Below are 16,356 nucleotides of genomic sequence, written 5' to 3' on the forward strand. Positions count from 1 at the left end.
CCTAATAGTCACCTCCTAAACCCAGGAGGGACACAAACCAACTCATAAATGATGCCAAGCCAGTCATCAGAGCCAGAACAAATGCATTTTATTGCTCTACCAAAAGCTACATTTCAAAATCTACTGGAACATGTACAGAAGGAAAGCAAGCCCTGGTGCAGGTTGAAATGATGAAGAGCCAGCCTTAGTGGCAGGCTCTGAGAAACTTTGGGACATATATTTGCAGTGATTCCTTCTTGGGGCTTGGACCCTGGAATCTTCATGGAGACAGAGGGTGGGCTAGAAAAGAGAGTTAACTGGATGACAGGTCCAAGACATGGAAACAAGGGCTTTGGACTTCTGGATCAGGCACTCTCAGAACCGGCCCCCTGGGCAGGGCACACACACAGGGCGGGGGCTACAGGTGGTGCGGGCTAGATTAGGACCACAGGGGGTAGCAGGAAGACAGGGGAGGCATGACTTAGAGGGCGAGTAGTCAGGAGCACACGGGTTACATGGGAGCCTAGAAGACAGAAAAGAGTCGGGTTATGATGATTTTTTTTTCCATTTGCTGTTTTCAGTGATTTCAGACATCCCAGAATATGCCAAAATAGAAGCCACCACCTCTACAATCACCTAATCCTACCCGCTTGGTAGGAAAGAGGAAAACCAGAGAAACAAAACACCAATGGAATAGCATGATGACTTTGTGCCAAGAGCAGAGCCTAAAACCACCCAGGGCTCCTGACCTCCTGACACCAAGCTCTCCCCAAGACTCGTGTGGTCTCCCAGCTATTCCGAGAGTGTATCCAGAAGAGGAGAACACATGCAGTGGTACTCACTTGCTGTCCTCGCTCTCCAGCAGGCCCCGGTATGTGTTGATCTCACACTCCAGCCGAGCCTTGACATCCAGCAGCACCTGGTACTCCTGGTTCTGACGCTCCAAGTCGGACCTGATCTCAGACAGCTGCGACTCCACGCTGCTGATCATGCATTGCATCTGGGACAGCTGGGAGCTGTACCGGGCCTCTGTCTCCACCAGGGTGGAGTCCAAAGCATCTCTCTGCACAGGTAGAAGACTCATTTGAGATGAGCCAACCAACCCCTCTTAGCCTCCTTAATCCAGACAGTATCTCTACTAATGGCATCTCTAAGTAGCTGATGATTCCTCAGAGAATAGATCTGTCTACACAAATAGAGGACTACTGCCAGGACACATCTTCAGGTTTTTCACCACTGGAGTGTTTATGATTTGGGGGCTTTGGCATTTATTTCTCTTATCTGCCCTGCTGTTCAAGAACTTGAACCCCTGTGGTCAGAACATGAAATCTGGGGTAGCAGGGCCAAAGGATCATGTACTTTCAGGCTTAGACCAGATGCAACTCCACCCCACCTCAGAACTCACCATGCTCTGCTGGGCCTGCAGCTCGATCTCCAGAGAGTTGACTGTGCGTCTCAGCTCGATGATGTCTGCCTGGCAGGACTGCAGCTGCTCTGAGCTGGACACCACCTGCTGGTTCAGTTCCTGGGTCTGAAACATATATCCCCAGGATCTTGTCAGGAATCATGGGGACTTGGCTTCAAAGATCTACAGAGGTTATTTAGAATCTGCCTGAGTAAAGGACCTTCCAGATGACCTCATCTGGCCCATTCATTTCCTACTCACTGCATAGAGGACAAACTAGCCAAGATGGCGCAGGGAAGTCAGCTGCGAGCTGTGCTCCAGGATGACTTCCGTGTATCTGACGTGTGTCCTTCTTGAACTGCCTGCTTCTGGGCACCCACCTGAGTGTCAAACCAGTCTTCCGCATCCCGGCGGTTGTTCTCCACCAGCGTCTCATACTGGCACCTCATTTCATCCAGAACCCGGTTCAAGTCTACAGGTGGAGCAGCGTCCACCTCCACATTGAGCCGGTCACCAAGCTGGCAACGCAGTGAGTTCACTTCCTGTGTCACGGACCAGGGTCAGCATTAATGGACTGGCTCCCCCACATTCACCTCCTCCCCTGATTTACATGTGGGCGCTAGCCTCACCTCTTCCCCTCGCCCATACACACTTCTTCTCCATGCCCAACTCCTTCCTATGTCCCCTTCTCTTCCACACTCACCTCCTCGTGGTTCTTCTTAAGGCAGAGCAGCTCCTCCTTCAGGGACTCCACCTGTGCTTCTAAGTCGGCCTTGCACAGGGTCAGGTCATCCAGGATCCTGCGCAGGCCATTGATGTCAGCCTCCACCAGCTGCCGTAGGGACACCTCTGTCTCATACCTACAGACACAGTACAGGGCACCTGCAGCTTTCATAGAATAGGGCAGGGCCCAACCCAGACTGGCCTAGTGCTGTAAGCCCTGCCTTCGTGCTTCAGTGACTTGAGTGCAGCCTAAATCCTGACTCCAGACATCACTAGTGTCCAGTTCCACTCACCCTTACACACACACACACACACACACACACACACACACACCACACACGACCCACCAAGGGTGACCAGGACCACTTACTTGGTCCTGAAGTCATCTGCAGCCAGCTTGGCATTGTCAATCTGCACCACCAGCCTGGCATTCTCTGCCTTGCTGCACAGGGTCTAGAGATACAGAGAAGTGGCTTCAGCATAAGAAAGGGAGCTACCCTCCTCTGGCACAAGCTGCTCCTGAAGGGAGAAAGTTGCCCATCCCCCATTCCCAAGATGGACTGCGGGCACTGCGGGGAACAACCTATGGTCCTTCCTCATGTGCGTCCATCTGTGACCTGTAGCCTGGGGCTAGAGGGAAGGATGTGGACATGTTAATGAAACAAGGCTTCACCTGGCCTTCCTGTCTCTCTGACCTGCCAGAGGTCCAATGCAGGCCAACGCTAACAGCAAACCCTATGATTCTCTGGTCATCAATGGTACCCTTTCAGGATCCAGCTATGACATTCAAAGAATGTAATCTGGACAAAAAGGAAATGTCTCTGGGTTACCTATGAGAAAATTGATCTGCACAGAACACATCAACTCCATTTAACTTTTCCTTTCCTTCTTTTTGAGGAGAGTAGATCTCAGATCCTCACTCTTACCAGGCAGGCTCTGTACCACCCTGCCTCCATACCTCCTTTTTGTATGGGTTGTTTTCTAAGCAGGTTCTCGATTTATATATACCTGGGCTCGATTTATACTTGTGCTCTCCCCATGTCACTGAGATTGACAGACCCACATCCAATGTACCCAGACATTGTGCTTCCATGAAGCAGGGATGATATGACCATGGGACCACATCCAGCTGTAGAGATGGAAATGGAGTCTTGTAAGCTTTTATGCCCAAGCTGGTCTAAAACCATGCTCCCTCAATCTCTGCCTCCCACATAGCTAGAACTACAGGCTTGAGCCATGACACCCAACACCATTTACCTTTTTTTTAATGAAAAATGAGGAAATGAAAACTCAGAGAGAGAGGCAATAGTACCAAAGACATACGACACATTAATTCACCCAAACCCACGTTCAAACTCTGGCTCTACTAAAGCCACTTGGGTCCACTTCACCAGCCTGAGCCCCAACAGAATGAGCTCATGATACTTCCCTCCTAAGGTTATTGGGAAGAATAAAAGAAGTCACAGATAGAAACACATCCATGGGATCAGGGCTGGTATCACAGAGCTAGTGACACCAGGCTGTTATATCAAAACCACCCTGAACCCCTTACCTTCTTCTGGAGTTCCTCGATGGTCCGGAAGTAGGACTGGTAGTCAGGACACATGTAGGGTACCTGTTGCTCACACCATTCTCGGATACGGCTCTCCAGGCTGGCGTTCTCCTGCTCCAGCTGGCGTACCTTCTCCAGATAGCTGGCCAGGCGGTCATTCAGAGACTGCATGGTCTCCTTCTCATTACCAGTGAGGATTCCCTCCCCAAACCAGCCTCCTCCCATGCTGTAGTTGCTAGAAAAGCCTCCATTGGGGAGGCAGAGAGCAGGGAGGCAACTAGCCACCCTGTAGCTGCTTCTGCCCGGCCCTGCTGAGCACACGGAGAAACTCCGGGCCCCGCGGGAGAGACTGGGGAGCTTGCAAGAACTACTGGAGTACATTTTGGACACACGAGTGGAACCCCCTGCAGTCCCACCCGGACTCCTGAGGGACCCCGAGGAGAAGCTGGCCTTGAGGCATTTGGAAGCCATGTCCACAGCAGCCCAGATGCAAGCACGCAGTAATCTCAGAGACCAGACACCCCAAGGTGGAAAAGCTGCTCCTCCGCCAGGCTTTATACCTGGGCCCCAGTGGGTGTGGGCTGGCCCTTACAAAGTGTTTTCTCCTCATTAAAGTTAATACCACTTTCTATCAAAGCCCATCATTAACCACTTATTTGTTTTCCCGTGAACAGTTCCCGGCCTCATAAAATAGGAGCCCCATTGGACTGATGGCTTCATGAAGACTCATCCCTATTCCCCTGTGTCCCTGGGAAGACCATGTCTCTGTCAGTTCTTCAAAGCGGCCTGTCATCAGACCTCAGCCTCCTTGTCAAGCAAGCGTGGGAGTCCAGCCACTGTCTTGCCCATTCTAGCTCTGTCTTCTTTGATGGGCTGGCTCCCAAGGAAGGGCAGACATAGCTTGGAGGAAAGCCTGGATCTCCCAGCCCAAGCAGACATAAAAGGTTCTTGGATTGGCCCAGAAGATATGGCCACCATGACCAGAAATCTCACTTTCCCCAGGACTATCCTGGCTTTGCTGGAATATAAGGAATCCTCAATCCTGGACCAAGGAAGACAGACGCTGACCCTTAGTATAGTTGCAGAGCCTATGTGTTGAGGTGGACACTGCTCCACCTGTTGATTGAACCATGGGCCAGGTGCATGGATTTGGGGCTGTCCAGTATACAGCTTCCATGAGTCACTACACCCCTTCCACTCCCCTGAGTCACTACGCATGCCCCTTCCACACCCAGGAACCCTGTGTGGCCCAACATAGTTCTAGAGTCCCATTGGATGCCTCAGCCTCTCCCCTCTGGAAATCTGTGCCAACGGATTCAGCTGAGTCTACCTGAGCCTCCTTGGGGGAAATGGCAGTTGGGGGAGGGGGGAGGAACTCTCCCCATATGGATACAGGGCTCTGCCCAGCCCTACTATAAATAATAGCTTTTCCTGTAGTGTCCAGTACAGTGCTGTAGCAGAATGAGGAATGACAGAATGAATAGTTGTGATGAGCTGTATTAAGGTAACACAAAGGGAGGGTTTTTAGAGGAAAGAAGCCTAGAAAGAGAGAGAAAGGAGAAGGAAAGAAAGGAAAGTGAGTCTGGAGGGGGAGAAGAACTGTCTTCCCAATCCCACTCTTGCAGATAAGGAAGTTTAGGATCTAAGACAGGAAGGGACCTGCCATCTCTCTTCAGGGAGCAATACCTGCCAAGCAAATCAGATCCTCTAGAAGAGAACAAAAGCCAAGGTAGATAGCTACCTTAAGCCAACTTCGTCCTAAAAAAGACTAAGGAGTCTTTGAATTAAAAAAAATATGCAAGTGTTTTTTGTTTGTTGTTTTGTCAGTCATGGGTTTGAACTCAGGGCCTGGGCACTGTCCTTGAGCTCTTTTGCTCAAGGCTAGTGCTCTACCACTTTGAGCCGCAGCACCACTTCCAGTATCCTAGTGATTAATTGGAGATAAGAGTTTCATGGACTTTCCTGCCCAGGCTGGCTTCAAACCAAAATCCTCAGGCCTTAGCCTTCTGAGTAGCTAGGATTACAGGCTTGAGCCACCAGTGCCCAGCTCATACAAGTGGTTTTTATCAGCTACAAAGTATCCTATCTAGTTCTATCATATTCTAGTCTATTGCCATTCTTTTTTAGCTATTAAAAAAAAAACCCTAGGGGCTGGGAAGGTGCCTCAGTGGTAGAGCACTTGCCTTGCATGCATGAGACCCTGGGTTTGATTCCTCAGCACCACATAAGCAAAAAGAAAAAAGCCAGAAGTGGCGCTGTGGCTCAAGTGATAGAGCACTAGCCTTGAGCTGAAGAGCTGAGGGACAGACCCAGGCCCAGAGTTTAGGCCCCACAACCAGACCCAAAAAAAAACTAAAGAAATAATTACCTAGAAACCATTATAGGCAAGAAGACTGTTCAGGAAGGTTGTTGTATTTTTTTAATAACTTTCCTTCCAGGATCTTTGTCCTCTGCTCAGACGGGGCCTACACTGTCTCTATAACACACCAAACACACTCAACTCTGCCCTCACATACCCTTTGCCCTCCTTCTTTTTCTGCAGACTTTCATTAAATCCAAACCTGCCCCAGAGCCTTACCTGGTCAACTCAACTCTCCACAAACTTCTCCTCCTTCTCCTCACCAGCTGCACCACCTCCTACTATCCAAGGAATTGATCCTAGGATGTGGTGAGCAGGTCTTCACATCTGGACTGGTGTTCCATGGCAACTCTGCTGCTCGTCTACTATTAGTCCAGCTGCTTCCAGGACCCCCTTGCTTCTCCCTAGCTTAGCTTCATATTGATTGGCACTGGATTTGCTAGAGGGGAGAGGGAGGTTCCAGTATACTGCCTCCTCACTGATCCACTGAACCCTGAACACATTCACATGAGGAAAATGGCCACATTTATATAAAAAGTGCAGAAGAGATCAACTGCTTTAGAATCCAAGAGCATGTTTCCTCTGGGGGAAATTCTATAAGCTATCGAGTTTCACATCATCTCTTTCTTGGTATAATGGGAAGAACAATGGAATGAGAATCCAAAAGCCCCACCAATCAGGGTGCCAATGGCTCACCTCTGTAATCTTAGCTACTCAGAGGCTGAGATCTGAGGATCATGATTTAAAGCCAGCGCAGGCAGGAAAGTCTATGACACTCTTAAGTCCAATTAAACACACACACACACACACACACACACACACACACACACACTGCCAAAGCATTCTAGAATTGCCTCTAACTGTATGACTTTGGGTAAATCATCAGCTATTGCACAAGTGTCACGTTCTGCTCTGTCTATACATTGACCAATGGCCCCAGATAGAACTCAATTGAGGGGCTGGGTGAGACTGAGTGTAAAGGACGTCCTCTGAACAATTTAATGTCTAAGCAAGTAGGCCTTGCATGCCCACAACCACACAGGACTGTCATGGGTGATATACACATGTCCTCTGCAAGCTGTCAAGTAATTATAGAATGGAAAGCACTAAGCTGGATGTGGTGATGTCTGCCTGTAATCCTGGCACCTGGGAAGCTGACACAGAAAGATCACAAGGTTGGGGCCAGACTAGACTGCATAGGTAGACTCTGTCTCAAAACAAAGGAAGTCCCAGATGGTGGGAGAAAGCACCAGCAGCATGATTACACATCAGGTAAACCCTGCCATGTGGTCTGTCTGCCCAGATGTGGTACCAGGAAGTGTGAGGTCTTTCCCAAACAGAACGCTCAACAGCTAAGTAATGACCAAATCTCTGCCACTTACCACTGTGCTGCCTGAGGTGAGACATTGCCCTCTCTGGACCTGTGTTCTCAATAGGTTAAGGGACACAGGAACCAATGTGGGGCCATGGTAATTCTCACAGGTCATGCTTCTCTCATGAGCAGGGTATCCAGGGCCTGGCCTGGTTAGGTCCCACAGCCAAACCTATATGGTTCAGCATTAGAATCTGGCCCATGTGATGTCTGCCCCATGTCAAGGTCTGGTTGTCTCCTTTCAATGCTCTGTTTGAGCCTCTCTCCACCATGAGGTCCCTGACAGCCTTTCATTCCCCACATTGGGTTGGAAAAGCATGAACTGGCCTGCCTTTCCCCTCCCAGCTTGTTCCAACCCCAACTCTTAACATGACTGCCTCAGGCTGGCTGCCTGAATGGTCCCCAGTGTCTTGGAAGCAGGGGAACAAGAGCTAGGCAAGGGAGGAGATGATGGAAAGAAGAGCAAGATCACCACCAGATCGAGGAGGCCTGGAGAGAAAGACCTTTGCCTCTTCTCAGGCCACCCTTGAGTGGGTGTCCATAGACAGAGCACAGCTGGGAACTGTGGTCAACTCCCACCCAGATGGGTTCAGCACCTGCTCCGTCTGACCACACCCAGAGACTTCCCTGGTATTAAATATTTTTAGATGACCAGCACTTGCTACCCCCCCAGAGCTAGAAAAGAGCCTTGAAGCCAGACCTAGAAACTTTACTGCCTCTCCTGCCCAATCACTTCACTAACCATGGGAGAATCAACAGAAACCAGCCAAGGTCGGGTTTGCTATGCCAAGAGGACACACTTTATTGGGTACATTTCCAGGGGAACCTGGTTTGGCATGAAAAGCACAGTCAAGATCAGAAGCAAAATACAACAAGAGTGTTGATAGAAAAACCTGCTAAGCAGAGGAACCCTCTAGAGAAGTGTAGAATCATCTAGGAGCCAGGAGCCTCAGGGATGTCCTCTTTCCCCTGACCGCAGGCTCTGGCTGGAGAGCCGGTGGCTGGTCACAGAGGACGGGACTGCACATGCTCCCTGGAGGAAATGACCTTCCCATCTCTGATCTCTTCAGTGATGGTGCGGATCTGGGTGCTGACTTGAGGGGCCGGGGTACAGGACCCAGTCGGGGCACAGGGTGTAGAAGAGACATAGGGGACTCTCACTGCAGGCTTGCATTCTGTGGCACAAGGGTGGGCAGGAAGCCTGAGGAAGTTAAACCATGCATTAGGATACAGTTGGCCAGGGGGCAGTGACCTGAAATCCAGTATGGAACAGATAAGAGGGGATGGAGGAATCAATAGGGGATGACAACCAATGGCCTTGGACCAAGGAAAATCCCTGGGGATGTTCATGGAAAATCCCTCCCTCCATGGAAATCCTTGAGGGTAAAAAGGTTGATAGAGGCTGCTGGAGAGGATAATAGAATTTCCCAGTAATTTAAAGGTTGAAGGTATAGTTCTGGATTCAATCCCCACCTCCACAAAAACTAAAAGCAAATAACCAAAAACAAAATTTTAAAAAACGTTCAAGAGGCAGGTGCTTGGCACATCCCCCTGAGACTCCAGGAGGATTCTGTTCTCAGCTTTGGCTCCATTACCTTCATCTATATGACAACCACGTCAGAGACTGATGTCCTCCGTGTCACATGGGGGAGGGGCAGGGGTGATTGAAGCCCTTCCCCCAGCCCAATTCTCAGGGCCCAGGGCCCACAGCCCATGGCACACTCACTTGCAATCTTCGCCCTCCAGCAGACGGCGGTAGGTGGCAATCTCCGATTCCAGCCTGGCCTTGACATCCAGCAACACCTGGTACTCATGATTCTGCCTCTCCAGGTCACAGCGGATCTCAGCCAGCTGGGACTCCACATTGGTGATCAGACACTGCATCTGGGCCAGCTGGGAGCCATAGCGGGCCTCTGTCTCAGCCAGAGTGGATTCTAGAGAATTCCGCTGTGGTGGGAAAGAGAAAGTTGCCAAGAGGAAGGAATCCCACCCACTCTTGTACCTAGAAACCTGGGTAGCTCCATGTGGCTGGGATGAGGTCCCACAATAGCCCATAGGCTGAGGCCGGTGCATCAGAGGGCCTGTCCTGAGCCGTGACCACTCATTCAGTCACAGGTCACTCACCATGCTCTGCTGGGCCTGTAGCTCAATCTCCAGGGCGTTGACCGTGCGTCTCAGCTCGATAATCTCTGTCTGGCAGCATTGCAGCTGCTCAGAGCTGGATACCACCTGCTGGTTCAGCTCTTCCGTCTGCAGTGCATGAAAAGATGCAGAGCATATGTTAAGACCAAGGAAAGCTCCTTGAAAGGGTCAGCCCACCCCAGGTGCTTGGAGTCCAGGGCTGCCCGACCTGGGTGTTGAACCACGCTTCGACATCTCTGCGGTTGTTCTCCACCAAGGTCTCATACTGACATCTCATATCATCCAGTATCTTGTTGAGATCCACGGGTGGGGCAGCATCCACCTCCACGTTCAGTCGGTCCCCAAGTTGGCAGCGGAGTGTATTGACTTCCTACAGTGAGGAAGATGGTAGAAGGCTTGAGGGGTCAACTAACCTGAGTTCAAACTCTCTTCCCATTGCCAGCTGTGTACCATTAGATGGAATAGTTAACTTTTCTCCCTTCAGTGGGCATGTACCTACCTTCTCCTGGGGACTTAGGAGATTTAAGTGGGATGCTATCAGCCCTTTGAACTCTTATTGGGCATGATAGCCCACATGGAGTTTGAGAATCCCAGGCAAGAATGTGAACTCTGTGTGAGTGTGATCCCAGGCAAATGACTTAAGCTGTGTGCCTCCATCTTCTAAGTCTATGAGCTAGAGCTTGGAATGGTTTCTAACTCAGGATTCGTGGGAGGATAAAAAATGAAATGCAAGGGTTTGATCTACTTTCTGGCAAACAACAAGCCCAAAAAGCCAGCAAGGGCATGTCAGCCAGGTGGGAACCATGGGGGTGGTAGGGGTGGATGGGGAATGGTCAGGAGGCATCGGCTTCACCTCCTCGTGGTTCTTCTTGAGGCAGAGCAGCTCCTCCTTCAGGGACTCCACCTGCGCCTCTAAGTCAGCCTTGCACAGGGTCAGCTCATCCAGGATTCTGCGTAGGCCGTTGATGTCAGCCTCTACCAGCTGCCGCAGGGACAGCTCCGTCTCATACCTGTAGGCATAAAATCCTACCAAGTCTGCAGCAAGGGGAAGACAGGCTTGGGCAAAGAGGATCCTGGGCTTCAATGTCTGCCTGAAGGGTCAAAATCACGGTGGCCCTTTCCCTAGTCCCAGGAGGAATCCAGGGACTGTGCAACTTTTCCCTATTTACAGGTCCATCTGGCTTTATTCCCACTGAACCAGCTCCAAAAAGTTAGGGAGCTGAGACTAAACAGAAACCCAGCAAACCAACCCCTGCCTTCCCCAGTCAGCCAACTTACTTGGTCCGGAAATCATCAGCAGCCAGCTTGGCATTATCAATCTGCAGGACCAGCCTGGCATTCTCAGATTTGGTCAGAAGGATCTGTGGAATGAGACACTTCCCATGAGCTGACCAGCAATATAAGGGTAGCAGGAAGGGACATACTTTAAGAACAGGCAGCATCTCGTGTTCCCGCCCAGAACCAGGACCGTGGGTGTAAGAGAAAGCATGAGCCCCAGACGGGACATCACAGGATTTGAGTTCTACATCCAACACTCAGGCTAAGTGATTTGGGGCAAGTTTCTGAACCTCTGCCTGCAATCTTCGCTTCCCAGGAGGCTTGAGATCTGAGGATCAAGGTTTCCAAGCCAGCGCAGGCATTTGGATTTGGCTAATCCAAGAGACTCTTATTTCCAATGAACCAGCATAAAGGTGGAAGTGAAGGTATGTCTCAAGAGGCAAAACATCAGCCTTTAGCACAAAGACCTAAGCATGAGTAAAAGACACTGAGTTCAGAGTGCAACACACACACACACACACACACACACACACACATTTTCTAACAATTCAACCTCTGTATCTATTAGATGAGTCCAATAATACCCCTCTCCCCAAGTTGAGCCAGTGTAAAGCATGGTGCTGTAACTAAATGGAAGTCAGTAAATGGTCCTTTCCTCCCTGAGCTAAGACAGTGAGGGGAAATGAGGAATGGCTGGCAAGTTGGCACTGGTGAAGAGAAACCTGGGTCCTCAAGAAAACCAAAAGCAAAAGTTTGCCCTTCCATTCCTATAAACGAGCGTGCTCATCTGGGAAGGTTTGGGGAGGCTGCCTCCTCCTGTGGGAATGTAGCTTCTCCATTGAACAGCCGCCAGGTCACTGCTACCTTCTGCTGGAAGTCCTCGATGGTCTTGAAGTAGGACTGGTAGTCGGGGCAGATGTACGGGATCTGACACTCGTACCACTCCCGGATGCGGCTCTCCAGCGCCGCATTGTCCTGCTCCAGCTGCCGCACCTTCTCCAGGTAATTGGCCAGTCGGTCGTTCAGGAACTGCATGGTCTCCTTCTCATTGCCATTGAAGGCACCCTCACAGAGCCAGTTCCCACTCCCCACAAAGCCAGAGGAATGGCATCCAGAGGGCAGGTAGGAGCCAGAAAAGCAGCTCCCAAGACCAGACAGGCTCGTCCTGAAGGAAGAGACGGACCCTGCAGGACCACAGGGCCTACAGGAGCCCACGGAGCGGATGGAAGACACCCGAGAAAAACCGCCTGCTGTGCCACAGAGGCCCTTGACAGAGCCAGAGGACAAGGTCGGGGTGCAAATCTGGGTGTTCATGATGCTAGCGAGGAAGGCGGCAGCCTAGCAAGGAGCTCAGGTTCTGACTTCTCCAGGCCTCTCTCCACACTTATATACACTCTCTGCAGGGTGTTGTCATGTTACACATCTTTGACTCCTGGGAAAGCCTGTTTCCTATCCCAGAAAACTAATCTCATCAGGATGTAAAATTTTTTTTGCTATCCATCCAGAATTCCTTTCCTTGTTTAAAAAAAAAAAATTGACTTTGGTTTGCTAAGTCAGGACTCTCTGCTGTTGTCACTTCCTAGCAGACTGAATTTTATTGCCACTTCAAAGAGTCTTTGCCCCAGATCCCATAAGCCGGGAGTGGCCTCACACAGGGCACTAGGTTCCTGCCCTTCTTCCCTCCCTCTTTCTCTGCCTTCTCCTGTCACCTCTACTCCCTTCCCCCACCTTCACAGCAGCTCCTCTCTGCCTGAGCCACTGGGCAGGACAAAAACAGATCAAAGCAAACTACAACTCATGGTTCTACCTATGTTAGTCCCATAGTTCGAAATTCTGGGAAGGGGCTGATAGTGTCTGCCTTTTACTAATGGTTCTACCTATGTTAGTCCCATAGTTCGAAATTCTGGGAAGGGCTGGCTGATAGTGTCTGCCTTTTACTAATGTGGAAACTGAGGCTTGCCATGGATAAAAACCTGGCAGAATTTGATGGGGAAACACAAATCATTTAAATAGGGATACAGGTGGACCCATTGCAACAATGAGATGTACAAGTCGTTAGGTCGAAAAACGAACTTTACAACTTTGGTGCGGGGGCGGGGGGAGGATTGGATGGTGGGGGAGGATGGGAAGGGATGGGAAGGGGAAACAAAGGAGGAGGCTACAATGCTTGATAAGAAATGTACTCATTACCTTGCCCATGTCATTGTAACCCCTCTGTACAGCATTTTCACAATAAAAAAAAGAAACCTGGCAGAATTTGGATCCAAAAGGAGAACTGTCAAACACCAATGTACTGCCCCTCCCCCCAGCCCACTTCTCCACACAACTGCGATCAAGTCTAGGTAGACAGAATGTAGAAATAGGAGAGCTGGGTTCCCATCCTAACTCTGTTGATGATATTGAGTGCATCCCTTCTCTGGGATTCTCCATGTCTTCATGGGAATGAACAGCAAAGCTCATCTTTCAGTCTTGCCTGAACTAAGGAGGGTCAGACAAGACAGAAGTAAATGTTTTAAAAACCATTCAGGGGGGCTATAGATGAGTTGGTTAGGCTAAAAAAAGCAGTTTCTGGTGCTAGTTTATGATGGAGCCAGCAAAGAGTCACAGGTGTAAGCCCTCCAATGGGATTGCTGAGTCTCTCTGCCTTCTAGGTATAGCATGATGGTGGTGAGGAAGAGGGTAGTGTGGAAGCAAGCCTTAGTCCATGAATGCATCACTGTACAGTCTCCTGCTGTTATAGAATCTACTGTCTGACCAATGGAAGGAGCCAGAAGGCAGTTCCTTTTGTGCTGTCAGCATTTTGAGTCTAGTCTACTCAGACCTGACTAGGTCACAGAGATGTTCAACAGCAAAGAAGGAATCAAAAACTAAATAAGTAGCAAATAGAGTTAAATAGTTAAGCAAGCCGAGAAGGACCAAGAAACTCCATCTTGCAGGGTGCAGGTGGCTCACACCTGTAATCCTAGATACTCAGGAGGCTGACATCTGAGGATTCTGGTTCAAAGCCATTCCAACAGAATCTGGGGGACTCTTATCTCTAGTTAACCAGCAAAAAGTCAGAAGTGGAAGTGTGGCTCAAGCAAAGTAAGAGTGCGAGGCTCTAAGTTCAATCCCCAGTACCAGCATGAAAGGAAAGGAGGAGCAAGAGAGGGGAGAGGGGTATAGAGAGACAGGGAGGGAGGGATGAAGGGAAGGAAGGAAAGAAGGAAGGAAGGGAGGAAATAAGGAAGGAAGGGAGGAAAGAAGGAAGGGAGGGAGGGAGAGAGGAAGGACAGGTGGGAGGGAGGGAGGGAAGGAAAGAGAAAGATAAGGGAAGGAGAAGACAAAAGAAGGGAGGGGAAAGGAGGAGGGGGAAGGAAAGGGAAGGAAAAGAAAGGGTGGAGGAGAGGAAAGAGGAAGAAAGGAGAGAAAAGAAGAGAAGAGAAGGAAAAACCCATCCTTCTATCTTGAAATGTGGACTTTCCCAAGAACTAGGGAACCTGTTCGCTTTTTCTCTTACACTTGGTTTGCAAAGCTGGCGTTTATGGAAGCATTTATGTGCTTCTGAAGTTGTAATTCCCAACCTCTTAAAACGCTTTATAAGCTTCCCTCTGAAATTACCCAAGGAGGAGGATTGCCTTTGGTGGACACGCCTGGCCAACTGGATGAGGTGGTTGAGAACAGCTGGTGACAGGCTCCTGGAGGCTGCTTCATGCTGCTCCTCCCAGAAAATAGGAGCCGAGAAACAGCACCCAGACCCCTATCTGCTTCAACAATGGCTTCCTCACAGCTGCCATCTCCCAGCGCTCCTCGGGGGAGTAGGACTATCCCCTGGCAGAGTTTCTCAGCCCAGCACTGCTCCTAAGTCAGCTCTGTTCCCATTGTGGGCTGGGCGGTCCCATGTTGTTTGGGGCTGTTCACTGCATTGTAAAAAATGTTGACCTTATTACTGGCTTTTATCACCTGATGCCAATGGCAACTCCTTGCTCCTAAAGTGGCTACAAACATTGTCAGTATCCACTGGGGAGTAGAGAACCATGAGGCTAATCAGAACAGAGCCTGAGCTCCAAACGCACTTTCTGTCAGCCCTGGTTTTGTAAACAACTAGCAGTCTTTGAGGTACACCCAGGAAAATCCTTAATACCCTGCTCCAATTTGCCTCCAGGGTGACAGAATGCTTGACCAGTGGATGGTCCGTGCTAAGCCCTTGTCTGGGGTCCCTAGATGGTGGACAGGCGAACGTAATGTTTTCCTTTCCATCTTTTTCGATCCCTGTATTGTGAAATCTCGGTTTCTGTATAAACAGGGGACACAAGCTGCTCTGTGGTCCTTGTCACCCACACCGGTGCTTCAGGAGGGCCACAGTAGACCCCAGAGATGTCTCCAGGGCTATGGAGAGAGCATCCTTCCTCTCCGGGAGCAGGTGACAAGCTAGACGAAGGAGATGGCTTTGGGGCTACCTTCCCTCCTCTGTCTTATGTGTACTGTAGGATGCAAGGCCACCTCTCTAAAGGAAGTATGGAAGGGAGTCATGGGAAGGCTAGTGGCTGGGCTGCTGCCCAGAGATGCAGTAGGTTGAGCAGGATTCTACTCTAGATGCTCCCAAAAGCACACAGCTGAGCTGCAGGTAGAGGTGCCAGTTAGATGCTAGTGCTCTAGTGCACCGATGTTCTAGTGCTCAGAAGATGGTCTCTGTCCTCCATCACCCAACTTCAGAGAAGAACAGAAGTGGTATGCCTAGAAAAGACACTGACTTTTCCCAATCCCATTTTGTAAGGCTATCAAGTTCAAGATCACCTGCTAACTCTATGGTTACTTCTTTCTTCACCTCCCAGAAAGCTTCTACCTGGAAGCCATGGGTCTGCATGAACCAAGATCCAAAATAGCAAGCCTCAGTCCCCTTGTAACCAGCTCTGTGCAGTCTCTCCCATACTGAATACACCACGTAGCCTGTTACAATGTCTCCAAGGAAGGAACGCAATCTCTAAGCAAGGTATCTGCTTTCTCTGCTCCTCTGGGCTTTGGTCAGAGTGTTCCATTTACTATCTCCAAGAAATCCCAAAGACAGCAAAGAAAGAAAACTGGGCAAGAGCCCAAAGGGGCAGCTAGGCCTCCAGCCAATGGGCACAAGATTACTCAAGAGGACCAGTGTCGGTTTTCCTTAGAGAAACCTGCTGGGTCAGCCTTCATCCTCCTCCTAGTGCCTGGCCCAGCCTGAAGTCACATACAGCTCCAGAGAATTCCCCACCATTCAAGACACCTAATCCCATCCATGACCTCTGCAGATCCTACCAAGGCCCCACCCAGAAAAATGGGGAAGGGGGACACAATTGATCATCATGTCCCCCACTCAACTTTTTTTTTTCAGTTTTGTGACAAAAACAAACTTGACTTTTTCAATACACAAGAATTGACTTAATCCACAAAGCACCTGGGATCCGCTGCTGTCTATTCTGTGTCAAAAACCACGTCCACAGCACCCACCAAAGCTGCTGACAGTTCATGTCTGGCTCAAGTACAGACATGTAGGAACAACTACGTGAAGTGAAAGAAAGTATTCTAGCAAG

The 16,356-nt window shown here is 49.9% G+C and overlaps 2 protein-coding genes across 3 annotated transcripts; both read right to left on the reverse strand.

Moving 5' to 3' along the window:
- Positions 1 to 354: 354 nt before the first annotated feature.
- Positions 355 to 4,166, reverse strand: Krt35 (keratin 35, type I). Of its 2 annotated transcripts, XM_013037514.1 has the most exons (7): positions 3,660 to 4,166; positions 2,478 to 2,560; positions 2,088 to 2,244; positions 1,765 to 1,926; positions 1,385 to 1,510; positions 822 to 1,042; positions 355 to 502 (listed from the first exon to the last, which is right to left on the reverse strand). In XM_013037514.1, exons 1-7 carry the CDS (start codon positions 4,128 to 4,130, stop codon positions 355 to 357), a joined length of 1,368 nt encoding a protein of 455 aa, XP_012892968.1. In that variant the 5' UTR covers positions 4,131 to 4,166. The 2 variants fall into 2 exon arrangements, with proteins under 2 accessions (XP_012892968.1, XP_012892974.1); XM_013037520.1 differs by lacking the exon at positions 355 to 502 and having other exon boundaries at positions 818 to 1,042.
- A 4,000-nt stretch (positions 4,167 to 8,166) lies between these two features.
- On the reverse strand, positions 8,167 to 12,135 carry Krt36 (keratin 36, type I). Its single transcript, XM_013037504.1, has 7 exons — positions 11,675 to 12,135; positions 10,811 to 10,893; positions 10,386 to 10,542; positions 9,741 to 9,902; positions 9,515 to 9,640; positions 9,117 to 9,337; positions 8,167 to 8,591 (listed from the first exon to the last, which is right to left on the reverse strand). Exons 1-7 carry the CDS (start codon positions 12,122 to 12,124, stop codon positions 8,396 to 8,398), a joined length of 1,395 nt encoding a protein of 464 aa, XP_012892958.1. The 5' UTR covers positions 12,125 to 12,135; the 3' UTR covers positions 8,167 to 8,395.
- Between the last annotated feature and the right edge of the window lie 4,221 nt (positions 12,136 to 16,356).

The sequence above is a fragment of the Dipodomys ordii genome, unplaced genomic scaffold (genome assembly GCF_000151885.1).
Source record: "Dipodomys ordii isolate 6190 unplaced genomic scaffold, Dord_2.0 Scaffold7, whole genome shotgun sequence".
Classification (NCBI taxonomy): Eukaryota; Metazoa; Chordata; class Mammalia; order Rodentia; family Heteromyidae; genus Dipodomys; species Dipodomys ordii.

What these genes read in the sequence shown, in the direction of transcription:
- Krt36 (XM_013037504.1), bottom strand. Translation starts at nt 12,124, where the DNA reads ATGAACACCCAGATTTGCACCCCGACCTTGTCCTCTGGCTCTGTCAAG. An exon ending in TACAGGCCCAGCAGAGCATG is followed by an intron (nt 9,338 to 9,514) that starts GTGAGTGACCTG and finishes TTCCCACCACAG; the next exon opens with CGGAATTCTCTAGAATCCAC. An exon ending in CTGGAGGGCGAAGATTGCAA is followed by an intron (nt 8,592 to 9,116) that starts GTGAGTGTGCCA and finishes TAACTTCCTCAG; the next exon opens with GCTTCCTGCCCACCCTTGTG.
- Krt35 (XM_013037514.1), bottom strand. Translation starts at nt 4,130, where the DNA reads ATGGCTTCCAAATGCCTCAAGGCCAGCTTCTCCTCGGGGTCCCTCAGG. An exon ending in TTAAGAAGAACCACGAGGAG is followed by an intron (nt 1,927 to 2,087) that starts GTGAGTGTGGAA and finishes TCCGTGACACAG; the next exon opens with GAAGTGAACTCACTGCGTTG. An exon ending in AAGACTGGTTTGACACTCAG is followed by an intron (nt 1,511 to 1,764) that starts GTGGGTGCCCAG and finishes TATATGTTTCAG; the next exon opens with ACCCAGGAACTGAACCAGCA.